Genomic DNA, 18529 nt, shown 5'->3' on the forward strand with positions numbered 1-18529 from the left:
TGACAAAGGAGGGAGGGGGGAGAGAGTGACAAAGGAGGGAGGGGGGAGAGAGTGACAAAGGAGGGAGGGGGGAGAGAGTGACAAAGAAGGAGGGAGTGGGGGGAGAGTGACAAAGGAGAGAGGGGGGAGAGAGTGACAAAGGAGGGAGGGGGGAGAGAGTGACAAAGGAGGGAGGGGGGAGAGAGTGACAAAGGAGGGAGGGGGGAGAGAGTGACAAAGGAAGGAGTGGGGAAAGAGTGACAAAGGAGGAAGGGGGGAAGAGAGTGACAAAGGAGGGAGGGGGAGAAGAGAGTGACGAGGGAGGGGGGGGAGAGAGTGACAAGGGAGGGGGGGAAAGAGAGTGACAAGGGAGGGAGGGGGGGAGAGAGTGATAATTCACACATCCGTGTGTTTTGCAGATCCACAAAACACGGACAGCGACAATGTGCACTCTGCATTTTGCGGACCGCACATTGCCGGCACTGAGAGAATATGCCTATTCTTGTCCGCTATTGCGGACAAGAATAGGACATGTTCTATTTTTTTCAGGACCAGAATTGCGTTTCCGGGTCCGCAATTCTGGATCGGGGCCGCACATTGTGCGGCCCCATAGAAATGTATGGGTCCGCAATTCCATTCCGCAAAAATTGGCAAAAATCCTTGCACCGGCCCTGGGTGGACTACAGTACCCTGAAAGATTATCAAAATTAGGGCTATTCCCTTTAGAAAAAAGACGACTGAGGGGAGATCTAATAACTATGTATAAATATATCAGGGGTCAGTACAGAGATCACTCCCATCATCTGTTTATCCCCAGGACTGTGACTGTGACGAGGGGACATCCTCTGCGTCTGGAGAAAAGGTTTGTACACAAACATAGAAGAGGATTCTTTACAGTAAGAGCAGTGAGACTATGGAACTCTCTGCCTGAGGAGGTGGTGATGGTGAGTACAATAAAGGAATTCAAGAGGAGCCTGCATGTATTTCTGGAGTGTAATAATATTACAGGCTATAGCTACTAGAGAGAGAGATCGTTGATCCAGGGATTTATTCTGATTGCCTGATTGGAGTCGGGAAGGAATTTTTATTCCCCTAAAGTGAGGAAAATTGGCTTCTACCTCACAGTTTTTTTTTTTGCCTTCCTCTGGATCAACTTGCAGGATAACAGGCCGAACTGGATGGACAAATGTCTTTTTTCAGCCTTATAAACTATATTACTATGATTTAAAATTGTAAGGCTAGCCCACTTTTACCTGCTCCCCAGTTTCTAGACCAAAGTGGCAGTGAAAACGGAGCTGTGCCTGGTGCTTCTCCAGAGACCTCAAGGTCTCCTCACTGTAGTGAAAGGTGAATACTAGAAAAAGCTGCCACTTTGGTCTAGTGATCAAAAAGATTGAAACCTGTTAGGCTACTTTGACACTAGCGTTCGTCGGTCCGCTCGTGAGCTCCGTTTGAAGGAGCTCACGAGCGGACCCGAACGCAGCCGTCCAGCCCTGATGCAGTCTGAATGGAGCAGATCCGCTCAGACTGCATCAGTCTGGCGGCGTTCAGCCTCCGCTCGCCTCCGCACGGACAGGCGGACAGCTGAACGCTGCTTGCAGCGTTCGGGTGTCCGCCTGGCCGTGCGGATCCGTCCAGACTTACAATGTAAGTCAATGGGGACGGATCCGTTTGAAGATGCCACAATATGGCTCAATCTTCAGGCGGATCCGTCCCCCATTGACTTTACATTGAAAGTCTGGACGGATCCGTACGAGGCTATTTTCACACTTAGCTGTTATATGCTAAAATAATGCAGACGGATCCGTTCTGAACGGAGCCTCCGTCTGCATTATTATGATCGGATCCGTTCAGAACGGATCCGATCGAACGCTCGTGTGAAAGTAGCCTTATTTCAGCGTGATATTGCTCATCTATAAATCCCTTAAAAGACAACATCTTATGTTATATAGGATTCATTTTGAAGGTGACCACATTAGAAGTTTATTAATCAGCAGTTGAAAAGGCAAACATCTGGTCAACAATTCAAAGACACAGCCATAGCTATACACATTTCAGTCCATATTGGCCATTACAGTTGTTCAATGAAACTGTGTACTCTTGTGTAACTTCTGGGGAAGTTATTTACTTTTCTCTATTAAATATTTTTCTTTGAAAGAAAAATCTTTCTTCTGACTACTGGACAAAAATTCCAAACGCAGCCAACTTCTTACCAGGCAAATGTTTTGGCTGATATTGTCCAAAGTTTAGACTAATATGTATGGGTACCTTTGGGCTCCTCAATGTAAAAATAATGCAGAAGAACTAGAAAGGGGTCAATGGTAGGCAACTAGATTATTAAATGGGATGGGAGGTCTCTTATAACGAGGAGCTAGAAAAAAATAGTCTTGATAAGCTTGGAAGAAAGACGGCTTGGAGGTAATCTCATTTACATGTATAAATGTGAGGTCAGCACAAACAACTGGCACACGATTTACTGATTCCAAGGACTTTATAAAGGACCAGGGGACATTCAGTATACGTGGAACACTTTAGACATCAATTTGGATTGCCTACCCAAAAAGGTAGTAACGGGAGAAATTGTGTCAGCGTGATCAACCCTATTAAACCATACAGCCTGGTAGGGTTGATCATGCTGATAAACAATACCCTTTTTATGACTCTCTGTGACCTTATTACTGAGAAAATGCATTTCTGTTTATATGCAAATTACATAACTGAAGCACCATGGAGCTGGCCAGAGCGCTCAGAGCACTAGTTTATTACACCCCTTTCAGCTTCAATCCCTCCCCCTTTCCACTAAATTGACAGGTATAGTCTTCTAGTGCCTGCTGCTGTATTGTCCTGCCTGCGCTGTTCTTCTGGTCCTGGCGCTTTCTCAGTAACCCTCCCGCTGTGCTCCAGCAGCAGAAACACTCCTGCACAGGCATGAGATGACAGGTATGGCTTGCTCACTTTGAATCTGCTCTGCTTGGAGAGCAACAGCAGAATAACTGAGCAAATGTTGAGACCAGAAGATACAGTACAGGCAGAATACAGATCTCTTCGGTAGGACAGCTGCAGGCAATAGAAGACTAGTCCTGTCAATCTGAGGGAAGGGGTGAGGGACCGGATCTGAAGAGGGTGTAACAAACTGGTGCCCATAATCAAGAGAGTCATAATCATGGTATCACCTTTAGCAGGATTAGCAACTTAGCCAGACTCTATGGCTGGTTTAATAGGGTTGTTCATGCTGACAGCTGCTCTTCAAAGGGAACCTGTCACCTGTTTTCTGTAGTAGTCACATGCTGAACCTTGCAGCGTGTGCCAGCGCTGATATAGAGATGAGTCCGATGAGGCCTGCTGTGCTTGAGCTCCTCCGCCTCCTGACGATGATTGATAGGTTTATTTTCTGTTATGCCTTTCTGCAAGCAATTCCACATGAGAATAATCAGCAGCATTTTGACCATGTATGGTCTTACCCTAATAGTATACACTTGGGGTTGTCTCAGTACGATATCCCATTTTGAAATAGAAGACAGCCTGCTCAGCTCAATTCATTGGCGTTATATGTATGGCTGTAAGCGAAATCTGGATTTAAATTACGGTAATTGCCAAGTAGGAAATGCGTGGATGGGAAGGATTTGTTAGGGCCCATTCATATATCCACAAAATGGGTCTGCATCTGTTCCGCAGGTGCGGACACATTCATTTTCAACGGGGCCGGAATGTGCTGTCCGCATTCCGTTCCGCAAAAGAATAGAACATGTCCTTTTCTTGTCCGCAATTGCGGGCAAGAAAAGGCATTTTCTATGAGAGTGCCGGTGATGTGTGGTCCGCAAAATGCGGAAACGCACATTGCCGGTGTCCGGGTTTTGCGGATCCGCAAAACACATACGGATGTGTTATTGGACCCTTAGAATGATAAATGCTCTTTCATAGTTTCTCTCTTTTTTGACTTTAGAAGGGGGTCCAAAGCTGGGGACCTGCCCGTATGACATCCCACCATAAAGACATTCATTTCATTAGACAACCCATTTAAAAAGTGACACTTCCTCTTTAAATTCAATATTCATAGAAAACACAATTTTGGCTGTGTTTTCAGCAGTCCTATACCATTGAAAATTAAGTAAAAAATAATGGCCTTCTGTAGCAGTCAACAGATAGGTATGTCTCTAAACAGATAGGTAATCCACTGCCAGTTTACTGCTGCTGTGAGAGGAAGATGTTATCTGAAGGGTAATCCTTCTGATAAAAGTACATACAGAATTAGGGCAGCTCTATCTCTTGATAGGCCTAGATTATGAAGAGCATTGCATTGATCAGTGTAATGTGTGATGCTCTGAGTCAATACGGGCGGAGGGAGTCTCTCTGGTCGCAGTGATGGATGGCTAAGTTAAGCAGTATGGTTTGCTGTGCTAAAAGTCCGAACCAAGAGGAAGTTAAAGAGCTAGAACGGGAAGTAGAATATATGGAGTGTATTATATTCAGAAAACCATCTAGTCATCTTCAGAAAATAAAAATATATATCTCTATAAAATATTTACATATAGGCTGTTAATAAATGATAAAAAATAATGTGGATGAAAGTGTCCTTTAAAGCCAAGCATAAAGTTATCACTACATGCAACACATTCTAATGTGTATGAATATTGTGCAAGTGTATGAAGAGTCAGAAACCAACAGTGAAACCCAAGAAACTACAGGAGCCGTTTGGTATATTCAACAATATATAATTATATTTATATATATATTTATATATTTCTAGTTCAGTACATTCAGTTTTTAACTTGTGTTTTTCTTCACAAACAGAAGAACTCTTACAATAGTAGACTTTCTAAAATAAATACTATTAAAATAGAGCTTCAAAATAAATATTCTATACAAATGAAACAATTCAGCGTATACATTTCTTCCATGGAGTGAATCTTTTCAACAAAACATCTTGAACAGAGACACGTTTTACTGGTGTTTGTGAACAAATTGCACATTGGTTATGGACAATGGCATTTTCTTTACCCAATTTGTTTAGCCACCAACTTAATAATTATAATTACAGCAATAAATAAAAGTTTGATTCCTAATTACAACTTTTTAAATTTTAAGCTTAAAACCAAAACCATGTAAGGCCATAGGGTACCTATAGGCAGGGGAGCAGTCATTTTAGGAGCTTAACCAACCAAGCAATTCACTAGAATGTAGGACAATCGTGTCATATGCTTCTAGAATTAGAATGGCTCACACTGAATCAATAGGGCTACTTTCACACTTGCGGCAGAGGATTCCGGTAGGCAGATCCAGCAATCCAGACGCAAGATGATGGCATTTGTCAGACGGATCCAGATGCGGATCCGTCTGACAAATGCATTGCAATACTGGATCCGTCTCTCCAGTGTCATCCGGAAAAACGGATCTGTCTAAATTTTTATTTTATTTTTTGCATTTGTAAATGCCGGATCAGTTTTGCCGGAACACTTAAAGGAGTTCTGCATTTAGTTTCAACTGATGAGCTATCCTCTGGATAGATCATCAACATCTGATCGGCGGGGGTCCGACACCCGGGACCCCCGCCGATCAGCTGTTGGAGAAGGCAGTGGCGCTATAGTAGCAACGCGGCCTTCTCACTGTTTACTGCTGGCCCAGTGACATCACGACTAGTATCAACTAGCGTGGGCGGGGCTAAGCTCTGTTCACTTGAATGGCGCTTAGCCCCGCCCACGCTAGTTGATACTAGTCGTGACATCACTGGGCCAGCGGTAAACAGTGAGAAGGCCGCGGCGCCGCTGCCTTCTCAAACAGCTGATCAGATGCTGATGATCTATCCAGAGGATAGATCATCAGTTAAAACTAACTGCAGAACCCCTTTAATGCCGAATAGGCACTAATACACTTCAATGTAAATTAATGCCGGATCCGGCAAGTGATCAGTATTTTTGGCTGCAGATAAAACTGCAGCATGCTGTGGTATTTTCTCCGTCCAAAAAACATAAAAGGGACTGAACTTATGCATCCTGAACGGATTGCTCTCCATTCAGAATGCATGGGGATAAAACTGATGGTTCTTTTCAGGTATTGAGCCCCTATGACGGAACTCAATACCGGAAAACAAAAACGCTAGTGTGAAAGTACCCTAAGCCATATACCTGTAGATGGATATATAATCAGGATATGATGGTTTGATTTGCAAAATATCTGCCCCCTCTGAACACAGGTAAGGGAAGAAATTTCAAATCAGCCATTCTTAGTATTGTCTGCTTAGTGGAAGCTGTAACAAAATGTCAGAAGTGAAGCTAATTGCATATGGCTTCTGCACCTACAGTTATTACCTGGGGTGAAACGTAAATACAGAAATTGAATTCTCAAAAAATAAAAAATAAATAAAAATCCTCATAAAGAGAACTAAAATGTTGACAAATAACATGATTTACTATTACTTATTTTACAGATTAGCTTATTATAGTTAACCTTGAGGTGACTGACTTAATCCGGCTTATAGACATTACAGAAACATCAGCCAAATTTGCTGATTTTGGCAGGACCAGCCAACCATCTGTATTGCGGCCTCCAAACTTGGCAATGGGAAGGATTGGGCAAGTTAGGTTTCAACATGTCTGGTCCTTAAGTTCTCAGGGAAGTTGCTGCCAGAGGGGTCTGATTTCTCTCTACTCCCCCTTCAGAGCCCATACATGTGGCGAGCCGCAGATGCACGTGTATGGGGCAGTCGGGAGACTGCTATAGGCTGAACGTTCATTTGGCCAACAGCAATCCTATGTACATGGCTGGCTTTAATTTTAGCATTTCTGTTTAATAATGACAGCCTGTGATTGTATGTAACGAACACCATGTTAGAAAGGGGAATACTGAAGTTTGGCACTAAAGTATCACTTTTTAGGTTCCAGTTCATATGGCCAATTGATTGCACTGTAGCCACATATCTGAAAAGGAGTATGCGACAAGGACCCTATAATTGGTAGCGTTTATCATTGGCACAAAGTCACTAAAGGAAATAGACTTATTGTTTAGGGTGGAACAGTAATGTAATAATCAAACCACGAGAAATCTGCCCAAATCAACACACATTCAGCAAAGATCTCAATACCAAAGCAGATTGCTGCTCTACAGGGGAAACTTCATGCAAAACTGCCAGACATGAAGGGTGTAAGTACCTTCGTTACACAAAAGTTTTCCATCCTGCTATTTAAATTAAAAAAACAAATAAATATGACAAAGTGCTAGATTTGCAGCAGTTCCGAAGAAGAATAATACAAGGAAAAACTTAAAAGTGACCCGTGTAGATAATATATTATTTTTGAGTCACTTGCTTAAAAAGCTGCTATGTGAGTTGTCACTGGGAAGGTGAATGAAGGGTTGTCACATCCTGTACCATTATCCCTTATGGGTTTTGTGACATGACACAAAAGAAAAAAGAGGTTTCAATGCAACAATTCTATGTAAATGAGCCATATGCTAATGATGTTCCCCCTGTAACACATAACCTACATGATATTTTAGTGAGACTAGCACCTATTAATTGCCGAAAACGATGGCTGGTTGCTGTAAAAGGGATGCCAGAATTCACTCTTATGTGAGCGAGCAACCAGTCATAATGTAAGTAATCATACAGATATAATTATATAGAAAACAGAAAAATAGTACAACCACAGCAACACACATGGGTGAATTTCCCCATAGCTCCGCTGACCTTACCCCGGTAGATATAGAACACTAAAATAGACTTTTTGTATCTCTCTATGTATATTTACACAGATATACAGGGTGCCATTTTACAATAGGGCCAAGGTAGAGAGCAGCAGCAAAGGAAACAAATAAAGTTAACATGCAGTTATCAATCCCCATAATAATGACACTTAATGAAAATGAAGTCAGATTTTTTTTGATTGGGTGATGGATTCACGTTCCTCCGTGTTATGCTCTTTCCTGAACACTATGCTTTTGTTGTCTCTGGTTACAAAATGGGTATTGTGCTCTTATACTTCCAGCAGTAGAGCAGCACTAGCTCCTGCCATGCACTAAGAGGTGGCCCAGTGCTGCCATTGCTGGGATGTCTCCCTTGTCATTAGAAGGTTTAACCAATGACTTCTTGAAATACGAATGTTTTATATGTTGATGGAGGGGGACTGGTAGAAGACAGTTTTCCCATAAACAGGAGTGTTAGAAAAGGGCAGCATGGCTGGCTAATGATAGGCAGGGAGGAACATATTCAACACAGAGGAGGAAGAAGGCTCCATGTAGCCACCATGTTGATTGCATTAGTACCCTTGGCACTCTTATCTCCTAACTGCCTTCATTAGCCAAAAATATAAAAATACTTGTATAGGGAAAGTAATACATGTACAGTATATAAAAATACAAAAACAGCAATAAACCACAGACACAAAAATGTTACATAACAAAATGGCAGCAGAGCCCTCGCACATCCATGGAGGTGGAATTGAGCTGCATACTGAAACTTTCAGGGAGAAGCTTGTGAGGAAGAACTGGAGCTGGCGAGCTTCCATGCTAACTGAGAAGCACAAATCTCATTTCCTAATGGTAGCTGTAGATAAAATACAGGTAGCTAGTAGCTTCAAGATATCTCCCATGGCCATCGAGTAAGCACACAGGATTTGGAAATGGTTCGCAGCAGCAACAGCAATACACAATCTGCATTCCCTCCTCTCCCTTTGTGTAATACTAAGCATTGCTCGACCCCCTCATTTAAGAAATCTGAAGTTAAAGCCTCAGGTGAGGATATTCTGTTTGGAGTCTTTCATTTTTCCTGCATGATGCATCTTTGTAACAAAATTCATAAAACACCCTCAGTCTCAGAATGGCTTCTCTGGTCTGCAGACTGCTTCTGGTGCTTTGCACACGACACTGTTTGTATTTTTGCACCGACAACCAGGTCGACTTGCCTGGTCATAGCATTTCTGAGAAAGTTGAACGCACCCAGTGGCTGGAAGATAGCAAAGCAAGCAAGGAAGGACCAACGATAAGGCACTCATGAAAGACCAGCGAGCACAGCAGTTAGAGTGAGAGCAGGAACATGGGTGATCTGCACAGGAGCCTTCATCATCTTCGTTGGTGCAGTGGTAGAAGACTCCCTTGACCAGACACATACAAGTTGAGTAATTGACCAGATTCTGTGCTGAGCAAAGACATTCCTGGTTGCAAACCCAGCATGAAGGTAAGGTCCGTGGGGTAGTACAGTCTTTGCATTTGCATTTACCACAGGCCTCACAAAGTAGATAGTGCTTGTCTAGTTCTTGGGCCACAGGACCTTTGACATCCTGAGGCTTACAATTGATGACCTTAGGCTGTATCCTTACTGCCCTGGGTGGTGACTGATCCACCACTGGAGGTGGAGCCATGTGATCCAAAAGTCTCTGATCTGAAGAAGTGCTACTGCTGCTGCTAATTGAGCTGGGACGCCCGCTGAATGATATCCAAGGGTGGGTGATATCAGCCTCACACCTCTGCAAATGTTGATTGACAAGAATTGGCTCATGAGGACTCCTACTGAGTTTCTGACTGGCCAGCTGGCTAAGAGCTGGGTTGTCAATGTAATCATTTTCAAGATGAGTGGTTTTCATCTGATCGATAGGCAGGATGGTAAGAGGGTGCTGCAACCTCCCATATGGAACTCGCCCATCCAGCAGAGGCTGCACCATGACTGCATTGGGCACAACAGTGATGCTGTGAGGAATCCTGGAATCCATTGGCCTACTCTCTGATTGATATGAGTATCTCTTAGAAAATCTGAAAGACAAAACAAGAATATCTTTTTAACAACTTCTGACATATTAAGACAAGTGATTTGGGGATTTTGTAAAGCAACATAATTCCCATTCTGCTGTCACATAGGAAAACGAGACATAAACAATGAATCCATCTATCTAGAGGCACATTGTGCTTAGGTCTCCAGAACAGTCTAATGATTACTAACATTGCATCTCATTAAATTAGGCCCAAATCTCCAGCCTTCAATTTGTATTCATGTTAGATCAATTATTGGAAACTAGGACTGTACTGTGAAATGCGACACATATAACCATAGACAGCCAAACACAGGCCATGGAGAGACCGGAAGTTTAGCCAAATCGGGAGAGATAAGTCAATCTGGCCTCACTGGCAGAATGTATAGGCCGTTAATGAGCTCAGGAGATAACTTTGCCCACACAAAGTGGTTTTTTTTTACTGTATTTTACGAGACACCCACTTGCAATTTGTTGGCTGGGCACACAGTATGGACTGAAACATTTGGCCATTTGTATGGTTTCAACTGCAATACACTATTATAGTGAAGCAATGATTTGATTAACTCTGTAGTGACTGGATAAATAAATGCTTAATTGGTTGCATCGATTTAACAGTTGGCAGGTCAACTCCACTAAAACGCCTTGTTCTAAACTAGTCCACACAAGTATACTTGTCTAACAGCCATACAAGTATACTTGCAACATGTACATAAAGGCTCATGCACACAGTCATGTCCACATATAGTGCATTCCATTATTTTCTCACTCCCAGTAATAGAAATGCAATACAGACAGGAATAGGACGTCCTATAATTTGCAGAAAGGCCATAAGGATCCACAGAAGATAGAAATGAATGGGTCAGTGTGTGTTAGCCACAAAAAAGCACATGGATGGGCCCTAACTACATTACTTGTATACAACCATAGCAAAACACCAACACATGACTATGACAAGTGACATAAAATACAGACAGCCTGCACAGAAAACAACTGCTGAAAAACACCGGCTACAAAAGATGATTAAATGAGACCCCCACTCGCATAGTTACACTACCTCTGTACAGATGTGCACATGTCCGCAACTCATCTAACAGCCAGCATTTTCTTCATACCAACTCCAAGCAGCAAGCACAGTTTCACAGAATGGCTGACTCTGTTGTGTTGCTTTAGTTTCTGATTTCATCGAAAGAGAGCAGTTCAGAACTGGAATCTATCCAGTTACCCAACAGCTATGCAAGTCAAAAGAGCACAGGAAGCAACTAAGCTTAAATCAAAGAGCGGATACGGCCCGGCTCCAATTTAGAAAGTGCACATTGTTTTCTATGAGACGTAGTGCTTCCTTGTCGAGCGACTTTTTGTTTGTAAGCACTGTTTGAGAACCACTTAAAGGGGAAGTGCACATGTGGGATTAAACTTACCGGAGCATCAGAGGAAAACAGTACAGTAAAGAATAACATAGGTAAGGTCTCGATGTGACAAGTCTGTACACAAACTACTGCTTCATATACTAAAGGGTAGGGGGTTTGCCAGTGTCATAACAAGTGCAGAAAGGAACGCAAAGAAGTGTCAGAGTCGTTAAACAGGATTTCCTTATGAAAACAAAATAAACTAGAATAGTAACTGAATAGTCATTTCTGTCAAGCTACAAATCTGCCTAGTTATACAGCAATATCAAGGGATAACTGGAATGACCGATAGATAGGTAGGTAGATACAAGATAGATTTGAGATAATGTAGATAGATAGATATGAGAATGTAGATAGAAAGCTATGAGATACTGTAGATAGATAGATATGAGATAATGTAGATAGATATGAGAATGTAGAAAGATATGAGAATGTAGATAGATAGATATGAGATAATGTAGATAGATATGAGATAATGTAGATAGATATGAGAATGTAGAAAGATATGAGAATGTAGATAGATAGATATGAGATAATGTAGATAGATATGAGAATGTAGATAGATATGAGAATGTAGAAAGATATGAGAATGTAGAAAGATAGATATGAGATAATGTAGATAGATATGAGAATGTAGATAGATATGAGAATGTAGATAGATATGAGAATGTAGAAAGATATGAGAATGTAGAAAGATATGAGAATGTAGATAGATAGATATGAGATAATGTAGATAGATAGATATGAGAATGTAGATAGATAGATATGAGAATGTAGATAGATAGATATGAGAATGTAGATAGATAGATATGAGAATGTAGATAGATAGATATGAGATAATGTAGATAGATATGAGAATGTAGATAGATATGAGAATGTAGAAAGATAGATATGAGATAATGTAGATAGATATGAGAATGTAGATAGATATGAGAATGTAGAAAGATATGAGAATGTAGATAGATAGATATGAGATAATGTAGATAGATAGATATGAGAATGTAGATAGATAGATATGAGAATGTAGATAGATAGATATGAGAATGTAGATAGATAGATATGAGATAATGTAGATAGATATGAGAATGTAGATAGATATGAGAATGTAGAAAGATATGAGAATGTAGATAGATATGAGAATGTAGATAGATATGAGAATGTAGATAGATATGAGAATGTAGAAAGATATGAGAATGTAGATAGATAGATATGAGATAATGTAGATAGATATGAGAATGTAGATAGATATGAGAATGTAGAAAGATATGAGAATGTAGAAAGATAGATATGAGATAATGTAGATAGATATGAGAATGTAGATAGATATGAGAATGTAGATAGATATGAGAATGTAGAAAGATATGAGAATGTAGAAAGATATGAGAATGTAGATAGATAGATATGAGATAATGTAGATAGATAGATATGAGAATGTAGATAGATAGATATGAGAATGTAGATAGATAGATATGAGAATGTAGATAGATAGATATGAGAATGTAGATAGATAGATATGAGATAATGTAGATAGATATGAGAATGTAGATAGATATGAGAATGTAGAAAGATAGATATGAGATAATGTAGATAGATATGAGAATGTAGATAGATATGAGAATGTAGAAAGATATGAGAATGTAGATAGATAGATATGAGATAATGTAGATAGATAGATATGAGAATGTAGATAGATAGATATGAGAATGTAGATAGATAGATATGAGAATGTAGATAGATAGATATGAGATAATGTAGATAGATATGAGAATGTAGATAGATATGAGAATGTAGAAAGATATGAGAATGTAGATAGATATGAGAATGTAGATAGATATGAGAATGTAGATAGATATGAGAATGTAGATAGATATGAGAATGTAGATAGATAGATATGAGATAATGTAGATAGATATGAGAATGTAGATAGATAGATATGAGAATGTAGATAGATAGATATGAGATACTGTAGATAGATAGATATGAGATAATGTAGATAGATATGAGATAATGTAGATAGATATGAGATAATGTAGATAGGTAAATAGATTATAGATAGATATCAGATAGATAGATGAGACATATAGATATGAGATAATGTAGATATATAGATATTAGACAGATTATAGATAGATTAGACATAGATATCAGATAATGTAGATAGATAGATATTAGACAATGTAGATAGATAGATATGAGAATGTAGATATATAGATAGATATTAGACAGATTATAGATAGATAGATGAGACATATAGATATGATATAATGTAGATAGATAGATAGATACATACGATAGATAGATGATAATGTAGATAGATAGATACGAGAATGTAGATATATAGATAGTTATTAGACAGATTATAGATAGATAGATGAGACTTATAGATATGAGATAATGTAGATAGATAGATTGATAGATAGATAGATATTCTCTTTGACTACATATCTGGGAAAGTTAGAATTTTATATTCCTTTTCTCTAAGGCTACTTTCACACTGGCGTTTTGGCTTTCCGTTTGTGAGATCCGTTCAGGGCTCTCACAAGCAGTGCAAAACGGATCAGTTTTTCCCTAATGCATTCTGAATGGAAAAGGATCCGCTCAGAATGCATCAGTTTGCCTTAGTTCCGTCTCCATTCCGCTTTGGAGCCGGACACCAGCGTTTGCAGCGTTTTGGTGTCCGTCTGACGAAAATGAGCCAAACGGATCTGTCCTGGCACACAATGTAAGTCAATGGGGACGGATCTGTTTTCACTGACACAATCTGGCACAATAAAAAAAACGGATCCTTCCTCCGTTTTGGCAATGTTAAAGATAATGCAAACGGATCCGTTCTGAACAGATGCAGACGGCTGTATTAGCTGAACAGATAGGTCTGTACAGATCCATGACAGATCCGCACCAAACGCGAGTGTGAAAGATCAATGATGGAAACATAAAAGGCAGCAGCGTGCAGGCTGCAGTATATCTGGGGAGAGGAGCTGGACCTCTGCTCGCCCAGCTGTCCATGGTCACAGGGTGTTTGATAGCGACACCTAACAGAAGATGAATAATTCAGTACAGCAGAATATAACCTCCTTCATCTCAGTTGCCAACAGTGTAATAGGTTTTCACTGAGCTACAAAAACAGGAAGCCATTTCTCATTATGTTGATGAGGCGACTGTGTTCTGATCGATTACATATGCAACACGCTGGGCTCATGACAAAACAGGTGACTGAAAAGCATTTCAGCGCTTTACAAGCTGAGGCTCACCCTGCAGCCACAGCTGTTAAAGCCGAGTGCCCATAGGTGCCCCCGCAACCCCTAACATACCCAGGTGCTGCCCCCTGTAAAAAGCCGCCAGACATGTTAGTCCTGTTCATTCTGTTAACACCCACAAGTGTGCGGCATATCATAATGACCATTGTAAATCACAGCGGGCCCATTCCTGCTGCGGATTTTCAACACAGATTTTACCCTTCGCAATGCATAGAGTGACATCCGCAAAAAAAACTAAAAAACCACATTTAAAACATGCAGACTTTGGGCGTGTAGAGATTGTAAATGTGAGATTATCCACTATCAATTTAACCTTTTCAGCATTGTTTCCCCCTAATAATGCTGCTACAGTCCATCGATGGGTAGCATGGCTTTGATAAGGTGAAGCAATTTGGAAAATATTAGAAACTGGAGTAAAATACTACTACGGATAATACACGACAAAGTAAAAATGAAATGCCTTTGGTAACGTGTGACTTCAAGGACATCATAGAATTTGTAACACTGGATGAAATGTAAGAAGACATGGCATCCACTATGCGTACAGGTCACTTCAAACCTATCAACAGATGGTAGGGTGATGGGTTCATGTGCCGGATGTATGCCAGGCCCTGTATGGCTGCTCTCATCTACATATCTGCTTTACCAAAGAGGACTAGAACCCTGCAGCTAATTGCCCACTTCCTCCTCTGGACTAGTCAATCAGGTAGGGCTATGACAGCTCTGACACATCCACATCCTTTTAGCAGATGACTGATAATCTGCAGACCTAGATAAGAAAGAAACATCCCCCATTGAACATCATACCGCAACTATCTGCTAATTGTCATTCATCACAGCCCAGATGCTGGAGCAAAATGGGACTTCCATGTTACCTGCTAGATGCAAACCTAATTAACAGCCAGCCTGCCGCATTGAGATAATGGTGCCTACAAGAACTCGCAGTCCCTTGGACTAGGATGTCCTTATGGTCTAATAGAACAGATGGGAGAGGTCGATGATAGATATCACGGAAGTTCCTATTCTGCTAGATCATGCCGTTTTTATTGCATACACCATGACAACATACTATAAAATATATCAATGAATGCCTGACGAAAGCAATACCATACTCATAATATCTACTAGAGCTTCCCTGGTGGCCGGGAGCGCGCACAGGGACACATGCAGCAAATCCCGTCCCGACAGGGACACATGCAGCAGATCCCGTCCCGACCACCTTGCATCTGTGCTGCACTGGTGGCCATAACCCCTGAAAACGGGCAGTGTATAATATGATGGAGAAATGAATCCAGCCAGCAAAGGAAGCAATATGGACAATCACAATACATTAGTAAGTGCCATGATAAATGCCACTTGCTGAAGTAACAATACCCCTTTAAATACAGCAGCTAAAATAAAAATAGAACCAGCACCACAACATGAAAACTACAGAAAAAAAAAAATATATACGTATCTATTAAATTGCCTTGTTGTCATCAGTGACCATTCCTATAAAAAGCTGAATATTCCCGCTGTTAAATGACTTACCAGGGATTTCACCAAGGCGAACTCTTGGCATCAGTAACGAAGGAAAAAATGCTTACTATGAAAAACCCAGTAAAAGCTCATGAATGAATCTGTGCTCAGGATAATGGCAGGGCAGCCGCAGTAAATGATGCCTTCAATGGCTCTATAATTAGCTATATGCTGAGTGGATGAGTTACTACACGATTGTGATTACGAATGGCGAAAATGCAGGGTAACAGTCGCCAATTAATCAGCCTTCCGATATTACAATCGTCAAGAGTTAATATCAAAATCCAATACGAATCGCCATTATTGCCCTCCCTATTTCTATCAAGTACGTGGGCATATGGCATCCTATATCTGTGTAGTAGTACTATGGCACAGATCGTGAAATCATAATCTACAAAAGACAATCACTCGTTTGGTCTTTTTTTTTTTTTTCAAGAAAATGTGTCTAATTTTGCACAATGACTGCCCCATGACCGCACTCCAACTGGCACGACCTGGCACTGACAGCGCATTGGAGGCAATGTTTTTTCTCTCTTAATCTGTACTGCACCATAGAAACTAACCGTGAAGCCTCATAAAGAACACGAGCTGGTAAATGTGCCATTGCCTATTTAACCCTTCCCTGCCAGAGCTCACCCTATGGACAGGGTACATCCTCGTAAGAAGACGCAATAGCCCTTTAAATGAGCTGTGCAGCCGCCATTTGTAAACGCTTAAACATTAACTGGAGATAAGGTCTGCAAAAACAGCATCTGCTGGGGATTTTCTAAGAAGGGACTAATCCCATAGACACAGGCAGATGACATACGCCATATCTTTCTATACATCTGGTCTGCCATACAGAATGGCCACCATTTCATCAGCTCTTCTATGTGATCACACCCAGCTCGTGCAGATATAGGCTAGAGATACTATAGGTGGTCATCAGATGGAGAAAGCCCCCAGTCCTGGCTGCAGCACTGGCAGGAAGGCGTCTAGGCCTTCTCTCCTGAAGCCTAACACTCTCCAGTCCCCGATCCCCCCACAGAGGGCTGCAGGATCTGGGGGTGCACAGCAGAAATCCATGACTGCTGCCCAGAGATAATGCAGCACTGACGGGACCTCACTCCGCCGATCGCATGCCAGGGCCCTCTGACAGCTCGATCGCTCCCAATCCCATCGAAAACAATTCATGGATGGAGTGGGGAAAGATGCTAGAATTCTGCATGTAGGCCATCGGATGTCACCTGCACTCACCGTGAGAGAACACTATAGGGGTTACTGATCTAAGGATCGGGGGACATGGGCTAAGACTGGGCAGGCTCCCAGCTGGGAATGGCTATTCTCATCACCAGGCAGTCTTTCCTCCTGACATCAATCCCCCTAGGCAACTGTGATTGCATCCAGTGCAGGAGAGCACTGCACCCTTCCCCCCATGACAGATCGCCACAAGAGACCCCCAGTCCTCACAGCAGAGAGGACCCCCTGCGCTGACCACCAACATCCCTGCATAAATGCACAGAAATAATCTAAGGGACATTCTTACCTGTTAAGCTGCAGCAAGGCTCATGTCTCAATGATCCCACATTGTCAGAATGTCCGTAGCTGTGAACATGGGAATCCTCGGCACAAGTCCTGCTGATCCAGGCTGCATAGCTCCTCTACTGTCAGCTCCCTTTTCGCTTTCGATGTTGCAACTCCCTGGGAAAATGGCTTTTTTATGAATGGGAGGGATAAGCCCCACTGCGCATGCGCCTCAATCCCACACACTTCTTATGAATGGGAGGGAAGAGGCCAGCGCGCAGGCGCCCTTCTCCCCTCCCCTCCGCACGATTCTTATGAATGGGGTGGGCGCAGTGCGGAAGTGCGCTTGCGCAGAACCTGATTCCGTTCCTTTATGAATGGAGACCGGAACCTAACCTGTGCATTGACTGTGTTTTATGAATGGGAGTCAGCTGAATAAACCGCGCGTGTATTGCAGGCCCTGGAGGAATAGAGGGGGAGGGGGGAGGAAGGAGGGAGCGCCTGCATTCATTGGGCTATATGGAAGGCAGATGAGCCCATCTAGTGTGCATCGTGTCAGTGCGGCATTAGAAGCCTTGCAGAGACTGCCGCATCATGTGAACGCCATTAGATCAGTGAGAGCTACCTGGCAGCAGTAGGTAGCCCTCGCCCGTCACTAGGGCACTGCCTGATCTCAGCCTGTGCCTGTAGAATTGATTCCCCTGGTAGGGAGTCAATGGGGACGAGATTGACCCCCTACTCCATATATGTCCTCTCTGGTGACAAGTCTCCTCTGGTCATGACAGCTGCAGGCGCCTGAATAACATGCATCCCTGCCATGTATCACTGTGTGCCACTTTCCATTGACAAGGACTGTGCAAATGACAGGCCCAATAGTTAGTCCTCGTCATGGTATTCATTGTCTCGGTGATGCTGGCGCGGATATGCTATGAAATCATTTACACTGCATGGAAATGCTATCCGGACAGTAAGACCTGGATTGTGATTGTGTGTTTTCCTCCAGGGGTTGTGTAGGGCAGACATGTATTTGGCTGAGGAGATGATTCACACCAAATGAAACATGCACTCAATTGCCAGAATGGTTTTATCCTTCATCTAGCTTGTGGGAAACTTAGTTCAGAGTGAATGG

The 18529-nt window shown here is 42.0% G+C and overlaps 1 protein-coding gene across 2 annotated transcripts; it reads right to left on the minus strand.

Annotated features, from left to right (window-relative positions):
• Positions 1-5969: 5969 nt before the first annotated feature.
• Positions 5970-17568, minus strand: SPRY4 (sprouty RTK signaling antagonist 4). 2 transcript variants are annotated; one of them, XM_044277778.1, is made up of 2 exons: positions 17423-17568; positions 5970-9717 (listed from the first exon to the last, which is right to left on the minus strand). In XM_044277778.1, the coding sequence occupies exon 2, from the start codon at positions 9675-9677 to the stop codon at positions 8784-8786; it is 894 nt and encodes a 297-aa protein (XP_044133713.1). In that variant the 5' UTR covers positions 9678-9717; positions 17423-17568; the 3' UTR covers positions 5970-8783. The 2 variants fall into 2 exon arrangements, with proteins under 2 accessions (XP_044133713.1, XP_044133712.1); XM_044277777.1 differs by lacking the exon at positions 17423-17568 and adding an exon at positions 10771-10912.
• Between the last annotated feature and the right edge of the window lie 961 nt (positions 17569-18529).

Source organism: Bufo gargarizans, chromosome 2 (assembly GCF_014858855.1).
Source record: "Bufo gargarizans isolate SCDJY-AF-19 chromosome 2, ASM1485885v1, whole genome shotgun sequence".
Taxonomy (NCBI): Eukaryota; Metazoa; Chordata; class Amphibia; order Anura; family Bufonidae; genus Bufo; species Bufo gargarizans.

Coding starts and splice junctions, on each gene's coding strand:
- SPRY4 (XM_044277777.1), bottom strand. CDS start 10,790: ATGTGCACATCTGTACAGAG. Junction 9,718..10,770: donor ATGTGCACATCTGTACAGAG/GTAGTGTAACTA, acceptor TTTGTCTTTCAG/ATTTTCTAAGAGATACTCAT.